The following is a 27,413-nucleotide window of genomic DNA, read 5'->3' on the forward strand; positions in this document are numbered from 1 at the left end:
AAATTAAAAGTTGTCTTCCAATAACCGTTAGGTCCTGCCATATTCTGCTTTACGCAGACTGTATCTTTTCGGCTTCTGCTTCCCATACAGAAGGATCAATAACAATTTCAAAATTCTCAATAAATGTCTCCAGCCACAAAGATCAGGTTTTTCCTCCTCTTCAAGAAAAAGGTTATTCTATCTCACTGGGTGTCTTTGCAGCAAAGCAAAAAATGTTATTTTCACCCATGTGAATGCGGGTTCGTCAACCACCGAGAAGATGAATAAAGTCATCCCAACTATTATCAGCAGATACGCTGCTCAGTTTATAAAGCAAAGCTTTATTTGCATCAAATTACCAACATCTCCTCTTTGAGTCCTGCTTTATTCATGCTCCCTGTCCACGATATTCAACAACCACAAATTCATAATTCTGCATAAATGCACTATCCAGCCTTTCAATCCCCAAGGGGCAAATATTTAACGTGAGGCGAATTCTCGGTTGACGTCTCGTGTTTCCGCAGATGCGTGCTGACGGCCAACGAAACGTGAACGTCGGCTTACGCAAAATACTGCCGGAGGAGCTCTTTCGCCCCTCACCTCCGCACACACACTTGGCCCCGAAACATATAAAAACACCGCCGATGTTTTGGCTTCTCTGCGTGTTTTAGCACCACGGCTCGCTTTAAGAATCTGACAACCCTGTAAACAGGTTAAGTCATCAGGCCGCATGTTTTTGTCTTGTTCCGTCCCACGTAACAATTAACTGTTTATAGCCACACCCTGTTGCCATCTTTAAAGTGCTCCCCCATACACTGTTGTATGTAATTAAGATAATATCATACCTCTTTGTAGAGGTGGCCAGTTATTTCCTGTTCCTTTTATAATAAACCCAAAATGCCTTTATTTGGCCCAAGAGGACGACCACATCTGACTCCTATATACCTTCCTAGTGCCATTGCCTAGCACTTCCTCATTCATCGGCCTCCAAACCCCAAGGGCCCTCTACCTAGCCTCAGGACCTTTGCACTTGCTATCCTATGGGCCTGGAATTCCTTTTCAATCTCCGATTGCCTAACCCTTCTCCTTCTGCTGATCTTATCTGCAGGATCATTGTCTCAGAAAAAGTCTTCTCTGAGCTCCTTGCTAAGTGACCTTCCCCGGTCACTCTCTATCTGGGCAAGCCGTTTGTCTCCTTACAAACTTTTCAAATATTGCTATACTGCTTGCACACGTCATAGCGTTTGGCCCACGAGGTGCCCAGTAAGCACTTAGAAAATGAATGAGCGGGTGAATGAATGAATACTGTGAAATAAGAATTATTATCTTGATTTTCCAAATAATAAAACTGAGGCCCCGCTAAAGTCAGTGATTTACCCAACCTTTTATGATAAGTAAATGATAGGACCAAGATTTTTCTCACACCAAGCTCAGTGCCCTTTTCACTATTCTATACTCAACCTCAGTAGGCTAACTAAGGAATATCGTAATTTGTGCTTGGAGTCATATTTTCAATTTTTATTAAAGGTTCAACTCCAACCTGATTAACTTTAGGATTAACATCTTTATCTCAACAATTCCTGAGCCTGGCGAAAGTGCCAAGCTTTTAAATTTTTTTCTTCACATTAAAAAGTCCATTGACCTTTATCTGGGCAGCTTGCTTGGTCTTAAATATATGTCAAATAAACCCAAAGAGAGAGTTTAAATAACCATTATGCCTACCAAGTAAATGTTTGTATCTATAAAGCAGAAAGTTAGAAGTGATGTTTAAGATAATGCACTCAGTGTGGTAGAATGCGTTTTAAGTTATCTCTCTTCTATCATTCCTAAGTACTTACTGTTGACATAAAAGATAAACCCAATACAGTGTTTTTTGCTGAATGAATCATTGCAATGTTCACAGATTTTTGCCGTAACTGAAAACATACACTTATCTGGACAAATACCTCGTATCTGGATAAATGAAGAAAAAGGGTATTTAATATATATTCACCTTCCATCTGTGGCTGCCACGGGACTGGAATTTAATCCCTGCATTATTTTAATATTCCAAACACTGGATACTGCCTGATTGCTACATTTGTATCACTCAAACAGATGCAGTCAATTTAGAAGAAGAACAGGGCTTCAGCGAGTTTTCCTCCCTCTTAGTTCAAACATGCCAACATTCTGTAGCTAAGTTGTGAAATAGGTTTAAAGCCCCAATAAACTAAAGTGATAAAGACCCAGGGTGGAGAACAGTCTGGGCAGCCACAAGCATTTACTCCCGTTTCAAATGTATCGTGTTCATTTCAATTCTTACTGCGACTGCATTGGATATGCTGCTATGTCTCTATTCTGGTGTTTCGGTTACTGCACAACTTCCATAGGTCTATAAAAGGAACGTCTGTGCTCCACGCGATACAGGCAGAAATCTTCCCCTCATCGCACAGTTTAACAAAATCCCGTAATGCGGTCAGGATCAGCCAAGGAACGCCAAGTTTGGCTTGCAGTCGTGGGTAAAGGCACCCCTCCCCCCCCATTATAAGATGGCCAATTTCCTATTTGCCAAAGTGATGAATACCCCCACCTTTCCCAAAATGTGCCTTCTGACTTTCCTCAGGAGAGAGTTCTCTGGGTCCGAGGGACTCACTGAGATACTAAGACCCATTATGCTTTAGCCATTAGATCAGTCATTTACCTTATTGCTAAACAGCCACCATGGTAGGACCAACATTCTGCTCTATCAGAGTCAGGAAAAAATATCTAACATTTCTCTTCAAGTTAGTTTACTAAAAAGGGTCTAACAGACTTTCACAGAACTAGAGAAAAAAATGGTGCCTCCAAAATCGGGTTATTTGTTCATACACCGCATACCTATATGTTCAAACTCGCTTGACAAAATTTCCCCTCGTGCATATCTCCTAAGGAAACATTGTCGATGCTAAATATGAAAATTATTAGCAATGATTATTCAAGAAATGGGTATGCTTCCTAAAAAAAGAACAAGATGACCAGAAAAGCTTCTCCACATTATTAATCACACAACTCTCAGGGGTCACTTTTATAATTGGGGCTTGAAGATACTAGAACTCAGGTCTGCTAAATACCAAGTCTAGTGTTCTATCCACGCCTTTTCCTTTTGGGCCTCAGTTTCATCATCTTTATAATGGGAGAGTGGGGAGGGACGAGGTCCCATCTTTGCCCTCAATTCTAAAATCCAATGGTTCTAACTACCTCGCAGGCATTTACAGTTTAGGAAACATTATCAGGACACTTCTCAGGCCACGGAATGTTGGAAGTGGCATTTCTTTCAAGACAAACAGATTACCATTAATTAACACAACCCCTATGTCCCCCCACATGTACTTTCTTCCCAGCTATAAGGAAGAAAACAGATCCAATATGGGAATGTGGGGGCAAAAGGCAGTGCCTTAATGGAATGCTGCATCCAGCAAGATTCAAGCAATAAATTTTATGGAACTTTGCCATACTCTCACATCACAAAGCCCTTTATGATAACACTCAAGTAAACCCATCTGGTCGAGTTAATAATTAGTTTAAATCTGTTACAAGTTAATGATGCACAGACAAGTCATCCCGGGTACATGATGATACAGCGAATTTGTGATACAATTTACAGATAATATTTTGCACTGCCTTTCATTTTTCTGTATTTCCTACTCTGATTAGAGAACAAAAAGTCATTGCAGAACAAGCTGGACATATATGTCTTCAAATAAGACATATATACATACAGGATGAATTAAAGGAAAAAAGAAAAAAAAAAAACATTCTCAGGAATCACACAGGGTTTCAGAAGGACCTCGCCAAGGCTGAGGCAGACCCTAGGCCATTTCCACATTTTGAGCTGCCTGTTGTATTATAAAATAAAGAAATGCTAAAACATGTAGCATATTTATTTAGCACCAAAATATAACTATGCTATTCACCAGATAGTTTCAGAATGAGCAATGCATATTCACTCCTAGTGTGCTTGCCATAAACAGTGTATAAACAGGGAAGGGTAGTAATGAGACGCGAGATAGAAGGTTTCAAGTGAACACTATTTCAATCCAACCAGAGCACGAAACTGTATGTATAAGCTCATTGGGAGACATTTCGTAAATATCAAACCTGCAGCCAAATGATCTTCCAGCCCGTGTTCCCAGTATCCCGTCCCCTGGGTAAGATCCTGGAGTTCACTTAAAGGTCTGTTCTGTGGCCATGGCCTTTCAATATCCATTATACCAAAAAAAAAAAAAAAGCCCAAACACGTGACACTCTATGTGGAAGGAAGATACATATATATATATATATATATATATATATATATATATATATATGCGTAGCTATACAAAGATCGTTCCCCTCTCCAAACACAGACTGTAATTTTGCAAAATCTGACCACTGAGGCTAGAACCATCAAAACGCAACAGGGTTGAAAATGAGCTAATGGCCATGTGTTCTGATGGTAGTGAAAAGAGAGAAGCTTAAGGCTAGAGTGGTTGGGGGGAGGGCTGGGGAATGGATTCCTCAGGGAAAGGAAGCTATGAGCTCTGGGGGGGGGGGCAGGGGGAGAAGGGGAACCACCAGCATATCAGGTGCAGAGGAAGAATTGAGCACAGTGGCTGTTCTCAACCCTGGCTGCATATTTAAGAATATGGTTGCCCAGACCTCACCCTACGGCCAATTAAACAGATCAGTGAAGGCTCCCCGAAGACTGGACTATGGAGCCAGGAAATGAGAACCACTGAGTCAAGGGGGCTGAGGATCAGAAAAAGAAAAGGCCAAGCTAGAACAGCTCCAATCATCAGGATTTGGGTGACTGTAAGGAGACAGAGCCAGTTTGTTCTAGAACAGATGTGGTATGGGAGTGGGGTAGGGTGAACGGTGTCCAGAGATAGATGTCTCACTTACGTACTAGCAGAGCATAAGGACACGACCCTGTAGAGGAAAGGACATTCGGATGACTGAAGCTATGGCGAGCTAAATCCGGACAGCACTCTCCTCCACATTGGACTGTCTCCCTCGCCTCGCACTCTGTGTGCGTAAACGTTGCCGTCTCTTATAACGGAGCAGAGAATAGGTCACACCTCTGCTAGAAGTCCAATGGCATTCCTATCTCCTCCCTTAAGAGACAATCTAGTCCTTACTGTGCTTGGTCTGCTGAGAGCTGCAGGCATGCTCCTCAAAGCATGGTCCCCGGCCCAGCGGCAGCCCTGGCATCATCCAAGAGCTTATTAGAACCACAGAAGCTCTGGCCGCATCCCAGACTTACTAAATCAGAATCCACATTTGAACGGGATCTCTAAGGGCCTTCGCGGCACATTGAAATGTGAGAAGCACCCACGTAAGGGGTCTGCCTTACTTCCCAACCCTCATGACCTCCCCAGCTCATCTGCCACCCAGACGCCACTCAGCATCACCGGCCTTCCTGTTCATTCTTCCTCCAACACATCAGGCCCTCTCCCGTCCAGGGCCTTTGCACTGGCTGCGTCCTCCACGAGAATGTGTCTCTCCCAGATATCTGTCAGCCTCATTTCTTTCCCTCACCTTCTCCAGCTCTTTACACATCTCGCCTTCTCCGTGATAACTTCCCTAGACATCCTGTTTACAACTGAAGGAAAAAAAAAAATGTCCAGACATCCCCCTTCCCTGCTTTCTCACCCAAAGTTCTTACCACCAACTGACATACTTGTGCTGTTTATCGACAGCGTCCCCGTGGTAGACTGAAAAATATGGCCACATTCTTTGCATCTGTTCCTATGAAGGAGTGAAGTTTATGTCTCCACCTCTTGAAGCTGGTCATGTGGCTCGTTTGGACTTAGGGAATGTTAGTGCGTAAGACACAAGCAGAGATTTGCAAAGGGCTTACACTCGGAGGGTTCCTCTCTCTGGCCACTGGGATACCATTCGTCCCTATGAGAAGAAGCCCAAGCCAGCCTGTGGTGGATGATGGGAGGCACACGGCCAGTGACCCCCCCATAACCCAAGCCAGCAGCCAGCACCAGCCACTAGGAACGTGAGTGAGGACATCCAAGACCAATCAGGCCCTGGGCTGACCACCGGTTGACTGAAGAACCTACCAGACAACTCACAGCTTCACAGCAATAATGCTTATTGTTTTAAGCCACTGGGTTTGGGGCGATTTGCTTTGAAGCAAGCTGCTACACTCCTCCTGTGAGAATTGAAGCTTCCAGAAGCATCTCCAGGGCTTAGAAGAGTACTTAGCATAGTGTGGACGTTCTAAAACGTTTGCAATGCATGTGAAAAGACAGACTGACGGCAAAGGAAAAAATTACAAGAGAAGGCAGTAAATGCCAAAGATGGTCTCCATGACTGAGACACTAAAAGGCAGGAGAAGGGCCTTCTGGGTCCATTAGAATCTCTGTCTCTTTAAAGTTAGAGTGAACTAGGTGAGATTCCGACGACTTCAGTAACAGACTATTTTAGCAGAAATACAAAATTCACATGTTCACATGCGGTGTCTCAAATGTGTTCAAAATAGTTTTGTTTTCGTGGTGCTTCACTTGTCTAAGACTGCACAACCATGTGACCTTTGGAATATTTTTCACATTATGCAGCACTTACTCTCCTCATTTTAAGTTATTCTGATTTTTAACAGCTCGCAAATCGGCGAACCAAATCACTGCATGTTGCTTCAGTCCTGTCCTGCCAAAGACGAAAAATCTGCTGCTTTGGATTCGTTTCAACAGTTGGAAATTCAGGCCATAACATTTTAAATCTCAGATGTTCCCCGCTGTGTCCACATCACATAAATCAGGAAGAGCACAGATCCCGACGTTTGCGAAGCCAGTTCTCTAACAACGAAGGCAGAACGGCCAGCGGACTGGGGCGGCAAATTTAAGTGGATTCCGCAGCAGTGGGTATCACAATTCTGGAGGCACAGTGTGGCCCTTACAGAATGCACAAACAAGTGCGATTGGCGAGCAGAAAGCACGTTCCCTATTAAACAATCATTCGAGGTACAAAGGTAACATGTTGTTTTCATTTCACGGGGAAAAAAAAAAACAACTGTAATACGCTAAGTTTCTATCCTCTTGGAAAAGAAAAAACCTTCCATTTTCTAGAGAGGCTTACAGGTCCCGAACAGGTATATCTGAACCCCTGGAACGAATTTCATCCAGAGAGCTGGCAAGGCCAGAAGGAAGCAACTCAGTGCAATTAAGCCCTGGCACCTTCAGGGTTTCTTTCAGGAAACGCAAATCTCTAAGCAACAAAACGCGCGTACGTATATTTGGAAATACCTACTATCTGGCCTCTGGTTTTATTTTTTTGAACCCATCTAATTTTCACTGACATAATGAGTAAGACGTAGACGAGACCACTGAGGTCTTCCTATTAAGTCACTTCCTGGGTTCTCATCCAGAGTATCGCCTCATCTTTTCTCCCCAGTCCATACATACGTTCGCCTATACTGCGTGCAAGGCTAAGGAGAAAGCCTGTTGTATTTTTGTACTCGTTGGAACGCGCAAGGTTTCACAGCAGGAACAAATGAACCCATGAATCTCAGTGACTGAAAACAACAAAGGCTTGCTGCTAGTTCGTATTACGTGTCCATTGTGCATTGGCTGGGAGTGCTGTTCATCAGAGCCCATGAGGACCCTGGCTAATGGGGCATCCACCCCCCGGAGCGTTGTAGACCACAGCAGATAGCGCACACACGGGTAAAGAAGGGACACGGGTCACTGCTGCTCATATATCCGACATTTCCATCTTGGCCAATTCCATCGGTTATATGGCTACCCTTAACCCCCAAAGTAGGGAGGTACAATCCTATCACATGGCTAGGATGACACCCAGAAATTTTCAGTGGACCATACCGATGTCCGCTGCAGTGTTGACTTACCCTCTGCCTTTATTTACTCACAGCCAACTATCCCTTTCAGAATAATTTTCTGAGGGCATTTTAACTGCACAGCGCTCTTCTAGATACCATATGCAGGACAAAAATGAACCAAAAAAAAAAACCACATCCTGTCTTTAAGGCGATTGCTATCTAGCAAAAGAGATTACACACACACACACACACACACACGCACGCACACACACACACACACACGCATACATTGAATACAATCTAAATATGTCAAATGCCAGGAAAAAGAAGCATATAAATTTCAATGAGAGTTTAAATGAAGGAAGTTTTAGCCACAGGCCATTTCACTTGAGGAAAGACCACCTGAGGAGGGCTTTGAGGAACCAGCGAGAATGATGCCTGAGGATGTCCAGGCAGTGGGAATGCCGTAGGGGGCTTCAGAAAAGCAGGGCATGGCACTTCTTGTGCAAAGAATGGCAAAGTGTTCAGGCTGAATTATGTTTAGAGTAGGGGAGGAGGAGGAGGAGGAAGAGGAGGAGGTAAGGAGTTCTACTCTAGAACCGTATACAGCCTGAGAACACTTCCCTTTCATCTGACCCAGAAAACAACTCCCCCTTCCCCCTGTCTAGGCCTAAAGGGCTGGTCATTTGATGCTCAGATCTGATCGAAGGGGAAAAGGTCAGATAGGGAGACCCAGCTAGAATGAGACACCGGCGTCTGGCCACGTCACTCAAGTAAGGGAGCGTTCCTTTTATGATGGAGATAGCTCCCAATGGATATTTGCTCTATTTGTCTTGAGTTTACTTCCTATCTCCAAGGATATCTCTGAAGCCACTCCTTAAGGACTAAGCTCCAGGGCTTAATTTTATGTCTGCTGGTCCCAGAGGCCGCACTCTCTCCTCTCGAGCTGATTTAACTCGTGTTTAGGTCCTCCAAAACGGCCAATCCAGGTAAGCCCCGCCATGAGTGTCTGACCAGCACCAGGTCCTACTGCTTACATTATCCCAAGCTTCAGACTTTCCTACGCACCAAATCTGCCTCCTTTTGCTACTCCCACTGATTCCACACAAACAGTAAAAATGTGCCGGTGATCTGAAGCGGTCTCTTCCTACTGACCACTTGTTTTCGCTGCGGGACCTCTCGGTGCCATTCCCACTGCTCCAACGGACACAGGAGCCCACTGCCAGCCCAAGAAGATGATTACAGCCAGCGGGGTGCCTGAGGTTCTCCAGGATCCACGGAGAAACCATCCGGACCCTAGGATGATCCGGGACTTAGCTCATGGATAATGTCACACTGTGTACTCTCTCACGTGAAGAATTTGCATGGAAGTCAAAGCCAGAAGGAAGGACCCTGCTGATGATGCCGAGGGCTGAAACACTTGAAGATAAGGGTTAGGCTAGTTCCCAGGAGGTGCTGGACTTTAGGATTCACACACAAAATGACTCATCAATCCTAGATCACTGCTCTTTCCACACTCTCCTTTACGGAATACAAGATGCACTGTTAGCCTTCTTGATTCATGGGGTGGTAGAATTCTTTTGCAATTTTTCTCCAATATTCAGATTTATTGTTCACTTTATATACATTGCATGTCTATAAAATACGTTGGGACTCAACTGATATTTAATCGTTACTTATAAAGAACAAGGCACCGTGCTACGTGCTACGGAATACTAATGAAATCCCCCAAGGGGAAAAAAACAAGCTTAACTGTATTAAATTCCCCAGGAGTATTTTGGGCAAACTATACCTAAGTTTTACCTATACTTTCAGAGCAAGGTATAGCAAAGAGGGGACGTTGAGACGTGCCTTCAAAAAGAGAGAGGATTTCCTATCTCTTCAAAAGCCTTCAAAAAGCCCAGAGAAGAAGTATGTTTCAACACAGTAGGAAATGGGAGCTACTGGTGGCTTCTGAACAGGAAAATGGCATCACCAAAATAAACTTTAAGATCATTCTCCCCTTGGAGCCCCTGGATGGCTCAGTCCGTTAAGTGTCCAACTCTTGAGTTCAGCTCAGGTCACGATCTCACAGTTTGCGGGTTCGAGCCCCGTGTTGGGCTCTTCTGTGCTGACAGCAAGGAGCCTCCTGGGGATTCTGTCTCTCTCCCTCTCTTTCTGCCCCTCCCCTGCTCGCTCACTCGCTCTCTCTCTCCCTCCCTCAAAAAGAAATTAAAAAAAAAAAAAAAAAAAAACTAACAAGATCATCCTCTCCAACTTCAAGTTCAGCCGCTTCTTGTTAACCAGAATCTTTTTACACGGGCAGTTTTCGGTTCTTTAGGAAATGCTGCGCTGGCCGTCTCCTCTGCAAGGACCCGGTCCCAACCCAGACCTCCAGGTGGCTGGCTTCTTCTTAACATTCAGGTCTCGGCCTCCAGAGTGTCCTCCTCAGTGAGCCTCCCTGACCAGCCTGTCTACAGGACTCCTCCCCACCTCGGTGGCTTTTACTCTACCAACGTGTTTTGCCTTCCAACAGCACATTCCCAATTGCAATTATGTTCTCCATTGCATTACTGAGTTACGGCTTGTCCCCTCCCACTATCACACAAGCTCCATGTGAGCAGGTACCTTATCGATGACAAATGTAGAAGCGCTGTGCCCAGTAGAAGGGCTGATAAACAGTAAGTATTCTACGACTATTTTTAACAGCTGGATTCAGACACAGTTCACATACTGTACACATTACCTACGGTAAAGAGACCCTTCAATGCTTTTGGATTGTCACAGAGTTGTGTCAGAATGACCACGATCCATTTTAGGACATTTTCCTCGCCGCCAAAAGAAGCCCCACACCCATCACCCTATTCCCGCCAACTCTTCCAGCCCCATGTGACCACTCACCTACCTCCGGCGTCTGTGGATTTGCCCATTCTGGGCATTTCCTAAGAACGGAATCAGAAAATATGTGGCCTTTCGTGACTGGCTCTTCTGATTATAGCATAGTTGTTGTCAAGGTCCATCCGTTTTGTAGCATGTATCACGACCTCACTCATTTTGATTGCAAAAGAAAATTCCAGTGTATGGATGTACTATGTTTCATTTATCCTTCCATCCATCGAAAGAAATTGGGTTGTTTCCACTTTTTGGAGTTTTTGTGTGAACAGTGCTCCCACTTCTCTTGGGTATATATAGTGAGGAGTGGGAATACTGGGTCATATGGCAACTCTATGTTTAACCTTTCGAGAAACCACTAGACGGTTTTGCAACAGTGACTGTACCGCTTTACATTTCTACCATCCGTGTATGAGGGTTCCAATTGCTCCATATCCTTGCCAACACTTGTGATTAACTGTCTTCTTGATTACAGCCATCCAACGGAGTGTGAACTGGCATCTCGCCGTGCATTTGAAATGCATTTGCATTTCCCTGATGTTGTGTATCTTTTTATGTGCTTATTGTCCATTCATACATCTCCTTGGGAGGCCTGTCTGTTCAGACCCTTTATGCCCATTTTTAAGTGGACTATCTGTCTTTTTATTATTGAGTGTATATCCTGGATATAACGCTCTTATCGGGTATGGTCTGCAAATATTTTCTCCCATTCTGTGGTTTGTCTTTTCACCTTAATGATGCCCTTCGATAACTAATATTTAAATAAAGCAATGGGGGCGTCTGGGTGGCTCAGTCAGTTAAGCGTCTGACTCTTGATTTCAGCTCACATCATGAGCTCACATTTTGTGAGACTGAGACCCGTATCGGGCTCTGTGCTGGTAGTGCGGAGCCTGCTTGAGATGCTCTGTCTCTTTCAATAAATAAACAAACACACAAACACACAAACTTTAAAAATAATATAATAAATAAAGCAATGTATAAAACGAACCCTTGAAGACACAGAAAGCCTACGATCAGCTCCCAAGTATGTGGCAAATTAGCGGCAGGGCAGGCCCCACAGGGGAAGGGAAGTCACCTGTTTCCTGCCTTGAGTTTTGCTCACAGGTTCTCAGTGTTGTCCAACTGAGCAATGACATCATCCTACAACAATTCAAAGAATGTAGCATTTGGTAAATTGGCCCAGGAGCACTAACCAAATAGAAAGATGGCTCACAGCTTAAAAAAAAAAAAAAGAAAAGAAAAGAAAAGAAAAGAAAAGAAAAGAAAAATGGAAAGGGAAGGAAAGAGAAGGAAAGGAGAGGAAAGGAGAGGAAAGAAAGAAAAGAAAAGAAAAGAAAAGAAAAGAAAAGAAAAGAAAAGAAAAGAAAAGAAAAGAGAAAAGAAAAGAAAAAAGAAAGAAAAGAAAAGAAAAGAAGAGAAGAGAAGAGAAGAGAAAAAAAAGAAAAGAAAAGAAAAGAAAAGAAAAGAAAAGAAAAGAAAAGAAAAGAAAAGAAAAGAAAAGAAAAGAAAAGAAAAGAAAAGAAAATAGGTTTTCCTGGAAGCTGGGCTGCTAATAAATCCTAACTGGACTACAATTTAGTTTTCTCTTGAAAAACTTTGAAATTGATGAATGAGGTTCCACACACACAGGAAACAAATCTATGTGTTAGTTACGTACAAGTAGAACAGCCCGGGATGCAGTAAACTTCTACACTTACAGTTATGGATATTTGCTTACGAGGTTAAAGGCCCTGGAAGTGTCTCCCTCCCTGCACTGCATTCAAACTAGCGAGGGCGGCCCAGTTTTATTTTGGTTGAGAAACGTCCACTAGTAAAAACATGGTACAGGCCTGGGAACATTGACATGGGGGAGCTAGGATATTTTTACAGCTGTAAGAGCTTCTCAGAGTAGAGAAATACCAGACCTTAAGTACTTATTACAAAAATATCAGACCTTAAGTACTTAGTACAAATACAGATATATATGGCGTGTATACACACACACACACACACACACACACACACACACACACACACACACACAGGGAAAGGCAGCAGGGAAGGACTTGCTTTTAATAAATCTTAACTAGTTTCAATGCTGGTATGGTATTCACACTGTAATTTTCCCAAGACAGAATTAACCTCTCAGATAATGCACAGATTAAATTAAAATGTTAATGCTTCCTTTGTGATGCTAACCCTATATTAACAATCAGATTACATACAAATGCAAACAAGATTAATCTAATATTACACAGGGCCATCTAAAAGTATTATCTATTAAATAGAGAGCAAAATATACATAATTTTTTAAACATATATTTTAAAATATGTGTATATTCCTAGATGCCTGGGTGGCTCGGTAGGTTGAGCGTCCGACTCTTGATTTCAGCTCAGGTCACGATCTCACGGTTTTGGGGGTCGAGCCCCGCGTCGGGACCTGTGCTTACCGCAAGGAGGCTGCTTAGGATTCTCTCTCTCCCTCCCTCTCCCCCTCCCCCACTCATACTCTCTCACTCTCTCTCTCTCAAAATAAACAAATAAATAAACTTAAAAAAATTAAAAATTATATATGGCTATTCCTATAGGGCAATAAAGTTTGGATTAAGATAAATAAAAGACACGTTTGGAACACACAGCTTCATTACACTCTATAAATAATGTAAAGGGCAGAACACAGGACATGAGAATAACTCATAGGTATAATTATTTACTATAATGGAAGTGGGTTACGTGACAACTCAAGGTGGAGGCAAACATGAAATGTACCAAGATATACACCATTTAAAGATCATCCTTAAGTATTATCGCTGGGTTCACATTCTCTGTCTACATTCTTCTATGTTCAGCGTCCAATGCAATCTGCAGTTTTTACATCAAACACAGGAAGACACAATTGGGAGTTGAAAGCAGTGACCCAGGTGGCTGTCTTTATCCGTTAAGCTGACACAGGACCTGGAGTGCAAATAATACCGCACAGATGTGTAAAGCAGAGAGAACACCTGAATTTATCCAAGGAGAATGGCCGTATGGGGCACACCTCACGTTTACCTGCCTGGAAGGTGTGCCGGCACGATTACACGGAAGCCTCATCTTATCCAAGCTGGTAACCATTCCAAACAACATCCTAGCCTCACACTTTGTCGACTTGGTCTAACCCGCTGTCTAACCCACCTGCTCTCTACCTGGTCAGCTCCCCAGCGCGTCCACACCTTGGACCCTAGCATGCCGCAGAAGAGCTCTAACTTGGAGCTTACAAAACAGCAAACACACAAACACACAAACAAACAAACAAACACCCTCTGGGATGTCTTGTCCAACTGGCCCCTCCGTTTTTATTTTGCACTCACGGCCCCCAAGTCCTCCCCATTCCTTTGACCCACCAGTCCTGTTTCGGCCCCTCCACCCTCCTCAAAGCCAGGAGGCTGTGCTGTGTCATTTCAGGGGTCCTGCCCCTTGCATTCAAAAGCCATCGGATTCGTTCCCCACCCCCCCCACCCCCAACCCCCGCTTCCCACAGATCTTTTCCCTTCTCTCTCACCCTGGCAAATTCTAACTCCCAGTTTGGTCCTGTTCTAATGTCAGATTTCTGGGCATTCGTGACCAAAGACAAAACAATACGGATTGGTTCATTGTTCACTCATTAATATTCAACCACTACTTACGGGGCGATAACTAAGTACCAGCAGCAAATGATCTCCTTGCTATTTGGCTATTCTTTGAGGAGTCATTCATCGGTGATTCTTCTTTTTTTTTTTTTTAATTGTATAGTTGAGAGGTGACGGTACATTCGTTTCAGGCGTCCAATGTAGCGATGTGACAAGTCTACAGGTTAAGCTGGGCTCACGACAAGCATAGCCACTGTCTGTCACCACGCAGCGCTGTTACAATACCACTGACTACACTCCTCATGCTGTGCCTCTCATCCCCACGACTTATTCATGCCAGAACTGGAAGCCTGGGCCTCCCACTCCCCTTCGCCCACTTTGCCCGTCCCCCCACCCCCACCCCTCCCCTCTGGCCACCACCAGTTTGTTCTCTGTATTTCTAAGTCTGGTTCTGCTTCTTTATTTGTTTATTCGACTTTTTTTTTAATTCCACACACGAGGAAATCATATGGTATTTGTCTTTCTCAGGCTGACTTATTTCATTTAGCGTAATACCTAGTAGGTCCACCCATGTTGTCACAAATGGCACGGTCGCATCTTTTTTACGGCTTCTTATCAGAATTTCCTTAACGCGTGTCAAACCACGGGAGCACCCGGACGCCAACTTTACCCAGGTGTCCCCTGTCTCTGCAGGTGCGTCTGAGGTGACAAGTGAGACAGAGCTATTCCGTACATCCGTTCCCTTCCCATTCCTCTTTAGTCTCAAGGCACCAGTGTTCTCTGCCTTCCAAGCCTATTTCTCTCCACATAACACTTCCTATCCCAAGTGCACACTGTGCTTCTCCAATGCCACAGAAGGTGCTGGGGACACATGCAAGAAAGAGGGACAGCTCTGCCCTCCCAGCTGGTAGAAAGATGTGCAATTACACACACACACACACACACACACACACACACATGCATACAATTAGGGTAACCATATCCCTTCTCTTCCAAACTCACACATGTTTGAAAATAAAGGGGGATACTCCACAATACTTCATGGGGGTAAGGCATAGCCCAGGAATGTGCCTGGAAAAATATGATACACAGTCACACGAATCATAACGTAGTATATGATACCTTCAATTCTGCAGTCACCCAAATGTGTCTAAAATTATCTAGTAACATTGGAAAAGGCTCACAGTATAATATTAAGTGAAAACAACAGGATGAAACAGTATATAGAAACTGAGCTTAACTTGGTTAAAAAAAAAAAAAACGACAACAATATGGGGTGCCTGGGTGGCTCAGTGGGTTAAGGGTCCAGCTCTTGATTTTGGCTCAGGTCATGGTCTCAGGACTCGTGAGATCAAGCCCCACTCAGTGCAGAGCCTGCTTGGGATTCTCTCTCCTTCTCTCTCTCTGCCTCTCCCCTGCTTGTGCTCTCTCTCTCTCTCTCAAAACAAAGCATGAAAGAAAAAAGTTTTAATAAAACAATTTAAAAATTACAAAATAAGATATAATAACAGAGACTTACTGAATAAGTAGTAGGTGCCAGGCACCATTCTAATGACTTTTATGATTCTGTAAGGGAAATACGATTGGCTCTTTTTAACACATGATGAAACTGAGGCACAGAGAGGTTAAGATGCTCGCCTAGGGTCCCCCAGCTAAGCAGTAGCAGCGTTAGGATTGAAACCCTCTTGGTTCTAGACCTACGATCCTAGGTCTTCCTCGCCCGCCACGGTGCACTGATGAGACAAGAGACAGGGAAAGAAGGTAGGTAGGTAGGCAGATGTGCAGTAAGAACCTTCTCTACTCGTTTCCTCTACCGCCCCACATCCTTAAATTCCCCTCACTGTCCAACCAAGCACTGGCGCTAAGATCACAGGGAGCCTCGTCACCACCAAGTCTTTAAGCCACGTTCCAGTTCTTACAGGCTAGATTCTCCCCAGAGCTCTTTTCACTAGTGCACACCCTGTAAAGGGGCACACCCGTCCTCGTGACTTCCAGGCTCTACCTTTGGTGCCGCCCTGAGCCTTCAATGCTCCCTTTAGCCCTTAAGCCCTAAGTGGAGACATTCCCCTAAGGCTCTAGCCTCAGCCCCCGCCAGCCCTCTTCATGCTGTACCCCTTACCTATCCTATGCACCTTCCCCAACTTCAGTTACGTGGAGGTGGATGAGTGCCCGTCTTCGCTTCTTTCCTGTCCTGAATCTCTTCTGCATACTGGACACTCCTATCTGCCTGCCCTTCTGTCTCCCCACAACACTGAGGCTGAACCTATCCCTTTGTTCTCAAGATGCTCCCGCAGACGGCCCCAGTTCCGTACACGGGTCCCCCATGCTCCTGGTCCCGTGGTGATAAACTTTATAGTTACCCTCACCCTCTCCCTCCTCCTCCTCCTCCTCCGCATCCATTGAGTTATCAAGCCATATTGAATCCACCTCGACAAGGATCCAAATCTGCTTCTGATTCATTTCCAGGCACCTTTACCAACACAATAGCCTCTCTGCCTCCCCCGGTTCCTTGTGCACACGGATACCAGCAGATCCCTCCCGGGCACAAGTGAACCGTACTGGGTTGCCTGTGACCCTGTTAGTACTTGCCTTGCTGAATGACAGCTATGAGGGAAAATGTCCTACCTCCTTGAAAGCAGAAAACGTCTTCCATATTACATGGTAGAGTCTCCTGTTTGTTGAATCGGTAGGTTGTTACCTCTTCTCAGGGGAATTCAATATCATTTTTTATCCTACGTGATAAGGTGGAAACCCCCTCACCGACGCATGTAAGGCCTTACATAACCCGATCTTAGCAGGAAGTCTTCTTGTCCCACATCTTCTTCTAGAAACAGCATCCTTTCTTCCCTTGGAGAACTGTCCCTCTCCTGTTTTGGTGGGTTGCCCATCAGTGGTCAACATCCTTACTTCAAGGGAGACCAAGTGACCCAGGGTGACTCACCAACAGACTACTGTCGGCGTGGACAAAGTCACTGGCTTATGAGTGGAGACATAATCCCACCGGGAAGAACTGGGGTTCTTTCTCAGGGGTTCATCTCATCAGCAGGTAAAGGAGGTACTAAGAATCGACTGAGCGTTGCTGCCTGGGGGAAAGGGTCTGTGTCAGGATGAAGCTACTGACACAGGGAAAAGGAGAAATACCAGACACGAGCAGTACTCCGGATCTGCAGCTGGGCAGACTCACAATCACGTTTTAAAGACGCTTGGATCTGGATGCATTTCAGAATCCAGAACCCTTCAGATGAGAAGAGTACAGCAGGGCACACAGAGCAATGCGGTCTCCACACCCTCTACCCGCACCCAGGACAGCATCCTCATCATCAAACTCATCCACGCAGTTCCGCAACCAAACAAAAGAACCGATGTCCCAACTAATGTCAGTTTGGGTCAGGCAGGGGAGGTTTTGCCGTGAAGAAAGTACACGCCAGGTACGGCCAGTGCGCACAGAGGGTTCAGCCTCTGTGTTCGGAACCGCACGCAAAGGCACGTGGACCTGTTTACACCAACGGAGTCCCCACTTCCTTATCGGATTGCCTACGAGTTTTACTCAAGCAGTAGGAGTTTGGGTTTCCAACACTTGCACCGAGAACGGTCCCATCCGTATCCCTACATTTCCGTTTTATTTCCCGCTATTCCCTACACGTGCTCGCATCTGAATCAAATGTAAAAGGATAGCGTCGGGAAGAGTCTGTAATCTTCTAATAACGTTGTAGGGTGACAGAGAGTGACTACACCTCGCGGGGCGACCACCGAAGAGCGTAGAGAATTGTTGCATCAATATGTTGTACCTCTGAAACTATGAGAACATTGCATGTGAATAACGCTTCGATAAAAAAAAAAAAACGGTATCTTGGCTCTTTAACGAATCTTGCAATCTCCATATTGTATATGCCTTATAAACCAAGCTGTCCAACCCAGGGATGGGGAACCCTAGCTGGGTGATTTTTCTAGTCCATTGCCCCAGCTTTATGCCTCTGTCCATGGCTCTCAGTCTAGCTATCACTGTCCTCTAAAGTGGGGGGGCAGGGGGGATCAGGAGCAACACGGACTCCTTCCGCCCCCACTAGATCTCCACGGGCAAGCACAAGAATCTAGAAAATCACAAGTGACTCCACTACAGAAACCTTCGTTAACCATAGCATTCTCTTATTTTCCTTTGAGCAGCCTTTGAATCTCCTTGGAGCCCCTATAGATCATGCAATGCTTCCCATGCCTTATTTTATTGATGTATTCGTGTTCATCATTAGGCACTTGATTTCACAGCAACCCCGCAAGGTGGCTGGAGCACATATTAGGGTCCTCTCTTTGAAAAATGAGGCAATGAGGGCCGAGTTGGTTAATGAAAGAAAAAACCCCAGAGTTTCGCTCCAAGCTGCTGACTCCTACTCCTGTTTTCTTTCTGGTCCCGTTTTCCTGCAGGGATTAACCCCCACTGAAGAGTTTATTGGCATTGATTGTCCTTTCTTGCTACCTTTAGATGTAGAGATCTCATCTGTTGAAACTCGCAAGAATAGTGCATGAGTAATTTCACTGTAAATTACGTGCAATTTAACTTTGATGAAAGTAAAAATTAACAGATACACACATGTGTCCGTACACATGTGCATATATGCGCATACATATCTTCTAGCATGCATGAAGGTCTGTAAGCATTCGTTTTTCCCCATCCAGGAAGCCAAAGCCTTCCCTGTCATTGAATCCAAACTGAGTTCGCCAAGTGATAAAGTCCCAAGGCACAGCACTGCCTGGAGACACTTCGGCCTTGGGGAAAAGGCAGACGCTGTTTCACTTAACTGGAACGGACAACACAAATACCCCTCCCTGCCCCGGGGATGTTTCTGGGTCAGGACTCCCTCCCTTCACCAAGGAGTCACACATCGCTGGCCATTTTCCCAGCACTCTACCCTGCTTCTCTGGCTGACCTTTAAGGTTAGGACCTCTGGATATAAGCTCATGAGAGACAGCGATAAGGCAAATTCAGCTGCCTTCGGGTGCACAAAAATGCAGTTTTTCATTTCAAACAGACCCCGAAAATCCCAACGGCCACATACAAGCCATTCCTTGCCTATGAGGTTAATGCAACAGGTCCACCGTGATCAGGCCAAGCTCTCTGAATCGCTTTTTCCAGTAAAGGTTCTCCTGCTCATGAGAACGCAGCATGTGAGAGTCGCTAGCAGAGGTCAGGGCTGAGGTTCTTGGGCGTGAAGAGCTGCCCTGTGCGAGGCCAGGTGGACTCCCACACCAACTTATTTTGCTGTTTACAACATGCCTAAAAATGCAACTAGGGGAGCACAGTCCCATTCAACCCAGCAGTATTTGCAATGCCATCCACTCGCACCCAGAACCCACTCTCCACCGCTCATCACCATTTCGATCACCCCACATTGCCCGAAGATCAGAACTAATCAGCAGCGGGGTGGTGGGGAGGAGACCTTTGGCAGATCTCTGAACAAAAGTTCCTCGTGCCAAAGATCTCTGGGAAATGCGGCTTCTAATTCTCTTCGTGCAAACTGCATTCAGAATTAAAACGCGAATTCAGATGCGATCCAACATAATGTACCAAGGTAAGAGGCTTTACAAAATAATCGGTCTTCAGATATTTTCCCTCCCCGTCTTCCATCTCTCCGGCAGGCTTATCCTATAATATTTAATGGGCTACAACCAGGATCAACCAGGGAGGAAGGCATTGCCACGGGAAATCAGCCAGAATTGTTTAGAGCCCAACAGCAACTATTTTTAAGGTGTTTTACATGGTTCGTTGAAATGGAAAACCATTTTCCCTGTCTACAAAGCTCGGATTTAGCTCTTTTTTACTCGGCCGTTAAAAATGTATTTTCCTGATCTTCACATCTTGTATCTCCCATTTACAGAATGTCTTCCTTTCTCCCTATCCAAATAAAAGTTTGAATCTCACTTATTTCAGAGTCAGACCCAACCAACCTTTCGCTGCAAGCCTAACTATGTGCTGAGCAATGCAAGTCAACTCAGCCTATTATCTAGAGATTTATCATTTTACAGATGAAGGAACAGGGGCTCCATTAAGTTCACCGACTTTCCTGCTTTCAAAGACCTTGTAAGTGACATCTGGAGTTTCCGATATATATATATACACACACGTATATATATATATATGTATATATATATATATACACACACATATACATTATATACACATACATATATGTGTATGTGTATATAATGTATATGTGTGTGTATATATATATATATATATATATATATATATATATACTGTTTTCAGTGAGAACTCCAGGTAGAATATTTCCCCGGTATTGCTTGCATCTGGCTTTATCCTTCCGGAATCTGGCTCAAGATAAGTGACATGGTTTGAGGAGCGCTTTCTGTTACTGGTAATCTCGGCTTGGGATCAAGGATTATATGCAATTCGCAGAAGGATAAATACAGCTCTCGCACGCTGCCAACAGCCTTCACCGGGGACCTTCTCCCTGAGTTCAGATAACCAGAAATTAATCTCCCTGGTTTGCAGGGTTAGTCCAAACAAAGGTTCACGATTAACGTGATGCCGCGTCTTGATTCCTTGCTGTCACTGCTACCCTCTCACCACTAACTACACTGTTAGTTCCATCAGTCACGTCGCCCAATTCAGAGGCCGGACCAAGGCCTCCTTGCCACAGGTGTGAGGCCAACAGTCAGGGGACATCTGATCCTGGGAGAGGCTTTCAGGGGGAAGACAGGGCATTCTACGGCCGACACGGATACCAAGCAAAACAGGACATACGCCAACATGACAACATCTGCTACTGCTAATTATAAGGCATCATTGCAGCTTTTCAAGGCATGACCATTCACAAACACTAACATGAGGTGGAAAACCTACCGAAACACAATGCTATCTCTATAACCAAAAGCAAGAGAAGCCTCATTATTCTTCCCTTCCGGGAAGCCAAGCATGTCCTCGTTGCCTGTTTGCTTGCTTGCTCTTGCGTTAACTCTAAACATCCTTTTTTTTCATGAGCACAAGAGGCACACCTATTCTTTTCCGCAGAAATCCCCAGGCCGGAAATTTCACCTCGGGTGACTTCCAAGCGCTAAGATGCGGTATAAAACATTACGCTGGAGTTGCGAGTAGTCACGATGGCACCTCGACGGTGGTGAAGATTCACCACCTAAAATAGCTGCCTAAAATATTATACCAAAGATGTCAGAGAGACCACCGAGATATTAAATGACTTCGGAAACAGTAATAGGCCTCGGTTCCAATTTGTGACCCATGAGGTGGGACCCCAAACCCAACTGGGGTAAAAAAACATGAGAACATTCCAGAGACATTTGCAAATTAGTTACTGCTCAGTGGAACCACAACTGGTTTATTTAGGGAAAGAAAGAATAACAAAAGGATGGCTAACGTGTTAAAAGGTCAGAGCAGTAAAAGGTGAGTAAGAAATACGTTTGGCCCTTACAGTGCAATGATATTGTCTGTGTAACTCAATTTAGCGCCCCCAACACTTAGCATAGGGTTACCCCCCTTTGATCTGCAGAGGGAACCCTTTACACAGTGAGACCAGCTGACCTTTTTACACCGGTTACGGCATCAGTTCAAGGGGTCCCCTGTAACCTTTCAAAGCACTTCATGTCTTCACAGGCATTGTAAAAACCACAATAAATTGTGTTGGGTGTCATGTGTATTTCTAGTTTTCTGCGTATTTTACAAATGAAAAGCCCCAGATCTCCCTTAAAAAGCCCTCTGTCAACACAATCCTGTGAAGTTCCAGGACACAGCAATGCTTGTTCAAAGGGGGTTCTTTCGGTGACAAAAATCCCCTCCCTTCCTCTGCCAGGCTCTGCAATATCTAAGTTCTGTTTAACGAGTTCATTAAGAAACAGGTATTTCTGGGGTGCCTGGGTGGCTCAGTGGGTTAAGCGTCCGATTTCAGCTCAGGTCACGATCTCACAGTTCGCGGGTTCGAGCCCGGTGGCGGGCTTTGGGCTGACAGCTCAGAGCCCGGAACCTGCTTTGGATTCTGTGTCTTCCTCTCCCTCTGCCCCTCCCCCACTCATGCTCTCTCCCTCTCCCTCTCAAAAGTAAAAATTTTAAAAATATACATTTTTTGGGGCGCCTGGGTGGCGCAGTCGGTTAAAGCGTCTGACTTCAGCCAGGTCACGATCTCACGGTCCGTGGGTTCGAGCCCCACGTCGGGCTCTGTGCTGACAGCTCAGAGCCTGGAGCCTGTTTCAGATTCTGTGTCTCCCTCTCTCTCTGCCCCTCCCCTGTTCATGCTCTGTCTCTCTCTGTCCCAAAAATAAATAAACATTAAAAAAAAATTAAAAATATACATTTTTTAAAATAAACATTAAAAAAAAAAAAAAAAAGAAACAGGTATTTCTTCCCTTACAAGTCATGAAGCTTCTCAGAGTCAAGAAGTCCAGGTCTGTTTGAACTAAGTATCTGTGAGTTAATACTAAAGGTTTGCTTCCACTCTACTCAGCCACTAAATCAGAATTCAGGGGACTGGGGGTGTTACTTTGTTCCTCCTATGGGGAGGGATACCCTACCAGGCGGAATTCATGCAGGGTAGGCCTGGGCCAGACAGTGCTAGGTCTGAATCACAGTTTTGCCACCGTCTAGCTCCGGGGATCCTGTGCGCATCAACTTCCCCAGAGTCCCGGTTTTCCAATTTGCTGAATGTGGAGGCGTATCCACCCAAAATGACCGTTTTGCAGATTACCAAAGAAGTCTATATTCAAGACCTTATTTTCTAAGTAGGTATCCTATGTAGGAGATGCTCCATGTTAGGGAACCTGAGAGATGCATTTCTGGAAAGAATGGTAACAAGGCTACTTTCATTGACAAGCGTTCCCAGCTACATTCCAGGGTCACATGCAGCACCCAACTTGAATCTCATGGAAAAAGAGGAGACTGTGTTCTTCCAATGAAACAAGAAGCTAGTAGACTCCTAAGAAGCCATTAGAATGGAATTCTCCTGAAGATGACAGGCGCTGGGGCAGCAAAGTCTGGCTGGCTTCCCTTCCTTCCTTCCGGGGGGGGGCGGGGGGGGGGGTGTTGGATACTTATGGTGGTGTTGGCGGGGTGGGGGACGGGGGCGCACGCACGCGTATGCGCAGGGGGGCGTGGTGCGGGGGGAGACTCAGACCTTGCCCCTTGCCCTGGTTTCAGTCCTCCACAGGACTGACTTCCCTGGAACGCGTCTTCCCTCTGGACCCACAGAGCCCAAGACCTCACGCTCCTGCTCCCCTGAACCCCCCCCCCCGCCCCCCACCCAGCGCTCCCTATCTCCTTCCAGATGCGGTGATCGCAGAGCTGCCTCTTCAGTCAGTGCCGCATCGCCCAGGCAGCTGAGGGTCCCTGCGCCCCAGGGCTCCCGTTCCTGGACGAGCAGCACAACATCAGAAACCGTCTGTGCTGCTCTCTTGGCCCCGCTGCGCCAGCCTCCTGCCAGCCTCCTTTCCCCTCGCGCTGGCAGGACACGTGCATCCGGAGCAGTCCCCAAAGCCGGTCTACAGCAAAGGTGACCCATCACCCTCGCCTCCCACCCCCAGCAGGGTCTCTGGCTAGAGCCCCCTTCTCCAGCCAGGCCTAGAGAAGTGAGTGAATGGGGTGTGAGTACTGGGGCGGGGCGGGCGGGGGTGGGGGGGCGGAGAATGATCGGGTCACTTTCTGGAACCCGCGTACACTGCCCTCTCCACTCCATTTCTAGCAGGAATGAGAGCGAGGAAGCCAAGACCGGTTAGCTCGGAAGTGCCTCCAAATCTGTTGCGCTTCCAATCATCCGCATAACACCATTCAATTCATTGTTCCCCAGCCGGGCAGCTCTGCCCTAAGCCCGGGAGCGGCACCCCATAAGAACCCCGCGCCCGTCTGCCTGTCCAACTCTTCGCCCCACGTCGCCGCCGCACGTCCCTCTCTGCGGGGAGACCTGCAGTTCTCCCAGAGCAGAACCCCGCCGGCGGGTGTCGGAAGTTTCCCACCCCCTTTTCCGACCCCGCTCCGGGAGCCCCCACGCGGATCCCACGAGAGAGGCGAGGAGAGCGAGAGGTCTCTCCCCAGATCTGCGCTCACGCCGGGTCCGGCCCTCTCTTCCCTTCCTCCGCCTCCCTCTTCCTCCTCCCTTCCAGCTCCAGTCCCCGCGCCTCCTACTCCTCCAGCGCCCAGCGGTCCTCTTCCCCCCCCCCCCCCCAAGGGGCAAACTACTTTCTGGGCTAAATTCAGGTCTGAGCAGGAAAGGCTCTCCCTTCCTCGCCTCCTTCTTGCCCTGGCTCTCAGAAACCGCAAGGAGTGTGCTCACTCCCCTCACCCCCCAAAAGAGCTCAATCTACCAGTGCTCCCTGACTTTCCATGTCAAAAGACCCGGTCGGGTCTGAAACCACCACGGGGGTATGCACACTCTGGATTTTTCCAGACACCCTACCTGTCCCTCGTGGCCAGAAGAAGAAGAAGAAGAAGAAGAAGAAGAAGAAGAAGAAGAAACAAAACAAAACCCACAAGTAAACAAAACCAACCCCGGTAACTTTGGGGAGAGAGAGTGTGTGTATGCGTATGAAAGAGAGAGAGAAAATCGCTCAAGAGTTCGGGCAACAGCTGCAAGAGCACATCTGGAAGAGGGGGGAGGAGGGTGACAAGGAGGGGGCAAGAAGCGCGGGGTCGCTGGGGGCTCCCCCGGCCCCGGCAGCTTCAGGGCCAAGGACTGGGCCAGCCCGTCGTTACCTGTCCCATGTTGATGAATCCGTACTTGCTGGCGATGCGGTTGGCCTCCGGGAAGCCGCCGGCGATTTTGACTGCCCAGTGGTTGGTGTAGACGCGCGTCCGGCACACGGGGAGCAGGCAGCCCCCGAGCAGCGCCAGCACGCACAGCAGGTCCAGGCGTCCCGGGCAGCAGCAGCGGCTCCCCCAGCCCATGGCCCCGGCGCCTCGCTGCCTCCCTCGCTCGCTCGCTGACTCCGCGCACGAGCGGCGCGCACAACTAACTTCTCCGGCCTGGGCCGCCCCGGCGCGCAGCCCCCGGCCGCCGCGGCGCGCAGCCCTGGGCGATCCGCAGGAGGCGGCGAGCCCCGGCGGGGAGCAAACGGCGAGCCTGGCGCCGGCTCCTAGACCATCCCTGGGGCTGCGGGGACCTGCGCGCCGTGCCCTCCGGCCCGCGGGGCGATCGGCGGGGGCTCCCCGGCTCCGGCGCAGGAGGCGGCTGAGCGGGGCGGGCGCCCTCCTGCAGTTGGGTCTCGCCGGCTCGGCTCCCGACTCTCCGACTAGCCTTCGCTCCTCCCCGGGCCCCGGAACGCGGCGGAGGCGGCGGTGCAGGCAGCGGCCGGGCGCCCCCTCTGCTGGCCCGGGCTCCGAGCGCTCGCTAGCTCGCTCCCTGCGCTCCCTCCGGCTCCGAGCGGCGCGCGGGGAGTGCGAGTGGCAATGGCAGCAGCGCCCGCTCTGCATAAATGACTCCCGCCGCCCCCCTAACAGCCCTCCTCTCCCACAGCCCCCTCCTCCTCTCGCTCCTCCGCCCGCCGGAGAGCGGCCGCGGCCAGGCGCCAACCAGGTCCTAGCGCCGCCGGGTTCTCCGGGCTGTAACCTCTCAGGGTCCAGGGCAGCAAAAGCCAGTCTTTCCAAAGGGCTGGGAGGAGAGCTCCCGGCGTCGCGGCCTGACCCCCTTCTCTCCCTTTCCTCCTCGGATTTGAGTCAGTTCACCGCCCCCCTCGCGGAGGACTGAAGAGATCGACACGGTGGTGAGAGTCCAGAGCCTCGTAGATTCATTCATCCCCGCTCTGAACCTCCTTAAACGACTCACTCGCTCATTTAGGAGGAAGGTCACTTGCGTGTCAACTGCCGAACAAATAACCCGAGATTTTCACTTCGTTAATTCTTCATGCTTTTCGGCAACGGTTTATTTTACACACCGCTGCTGCCGGGAGAAGCCACCACGCAGGACCGCAGGGCGCATCGACTCCTGCAAAAGCCAACCGCTGCGGCTCACGGTGCTGACTTTCGAAATCTGTGCATCTGAGAGGAGGCAACGCCACGGGAGAGTAAAATTCCAGTCGCGGGACTGGGGAGAGATGTTCCTAGGAGTGTTTGGTAGGAAAGTGGATGGAGACGTTCGGGCCAAGGGAATAACTTCATTCATTCGTTCCATTGGGTCTGATGAGCGCCGCTTTCCTCTCCACCAAGGGAAAAGTTTTCCAACTTTTTCAAGCGCGGCCCTGTAACAGGGAGAGACTTCAATATAAAAAGGACCACAGAGGAAGTTCGGGTGAAATGTGTGCCCGAGCCGGCTTCATTACTGTCTCCAGCGCCGTGACTGCAGTGGGCAGGAGTGAGCTTGGATTAACCCCGTTTCTGCTGAACAACCTCCCTGCCTCTTTTGGCCGCACAGGACGACTTCTTGTGAAAAGAAAATATATCGTTTATGGAAACACTCAGTTGGCCTGAAAAGTAGTTCCTTTCCCCCCTAGCTCCCACCCGTCCCTCTTCTCTCTCCTTTCCCACCCCCCATTATCTTTCTTCTTAAACATTGGTTAAATGGACTTGAGGTTAATTAACCCATCACTTGTCTCTCGCTTTGGGTAATGATTATTTTATCCGCCTAGGGCTTCACTTTTCTCCCTTCTCCCCTCAGCTGAACCGTATCTGCAAACTCAAGATGCATACATTTATTAAAGTTTGTAAAATTCATAAAGTTACACTCAGAACTCATAAAAGCGTCACTTTATGGCTTTGGGCACATTGTATAAGGCATGCTGTGTTATTTACTCTTGAAAACAAACTTACCGAATAACATGATCCCCTCCTCCCACTGATGAAGAAGCGGAAGGTCAGCAGAACTAAATCATCTGCAGAAGGACGTACATTTTATTCTATTTACTTGACTGATTTGGCACATCTCTCGAGCACCTAGAACTTGCCAGGCATTGTGCTAGATACTGAAGGGGAGGAGGGTGAGGAAATGGGGCGCAGAGGACTGGTGAAATTCAGACTCTGAATAACTCCAGAATAAATGTGGTTTATTATTGTTGCCCTTTGCTGGTGGAAAAGCATAAGCACTAGGCGTGGGCTTTAGAGTTTCAGTACAGTCTTGTTACTGACCAGTCCCTTTGCTCCCATCACTTCCTCCGTCCCCAGTGCACAGTCCAGAAATCTTACAATCTATTAGATCACTGTTAACTGCCACACAGGCCACCTGCTTCTATCCACAGGACGTTGGCTTATCCTT

At 47.1% G+C, this 27,413-nt stretch overlaps 1 protein-coding gene across 3 annotated transcripts in view; it reads right to left on the reverse strand.

Moving 5' to 3' along the window:
- Window positions 1-25,665, reverse strand: part of PCSK5 (proprotein convertase subtilisin/kexin type 5) — a 452,999-nt gene extending 427,334 nt beyond the window's left edge. The window contains exon 1 of one of the 3 annotated variants that reach the window (XM_058695668.1): window positions 24,923-25,665. In XM_058695668.1, coding sequence (XP_058551651.1) covers window positions 24,923-25,639 — 717 coding nt within the window. In that variant the 5' untranslated portion in view covers window positions 25,640-25,665. The remainder of the gene's footprint in view (window positions 1-24,922) is intronic. The other 2 variants (XM_058695669.1, XM_058695667.1) reach the window with 2 other exon arrangements.
- Between the last annotated feature and the right edge of the window lie 1,748 nt (window positions 25,666-27,413).

Source organism: Neofelis nebulosa, chromosome 12 (genome assembly GCF_028018385.1).
Source record: "Neofelis nebulosa isolate mNeoNeb1 chromosome 12, mNeoNeb1.pri, whole genome shotgun sequence".
In the NCBI taxonomy this organism is placed as follows: Eukaryota; Metazoa; Chordata; class Mammalia; order Carnivora; family Felidae; genus Neofelis; species Neofelis nebulosa.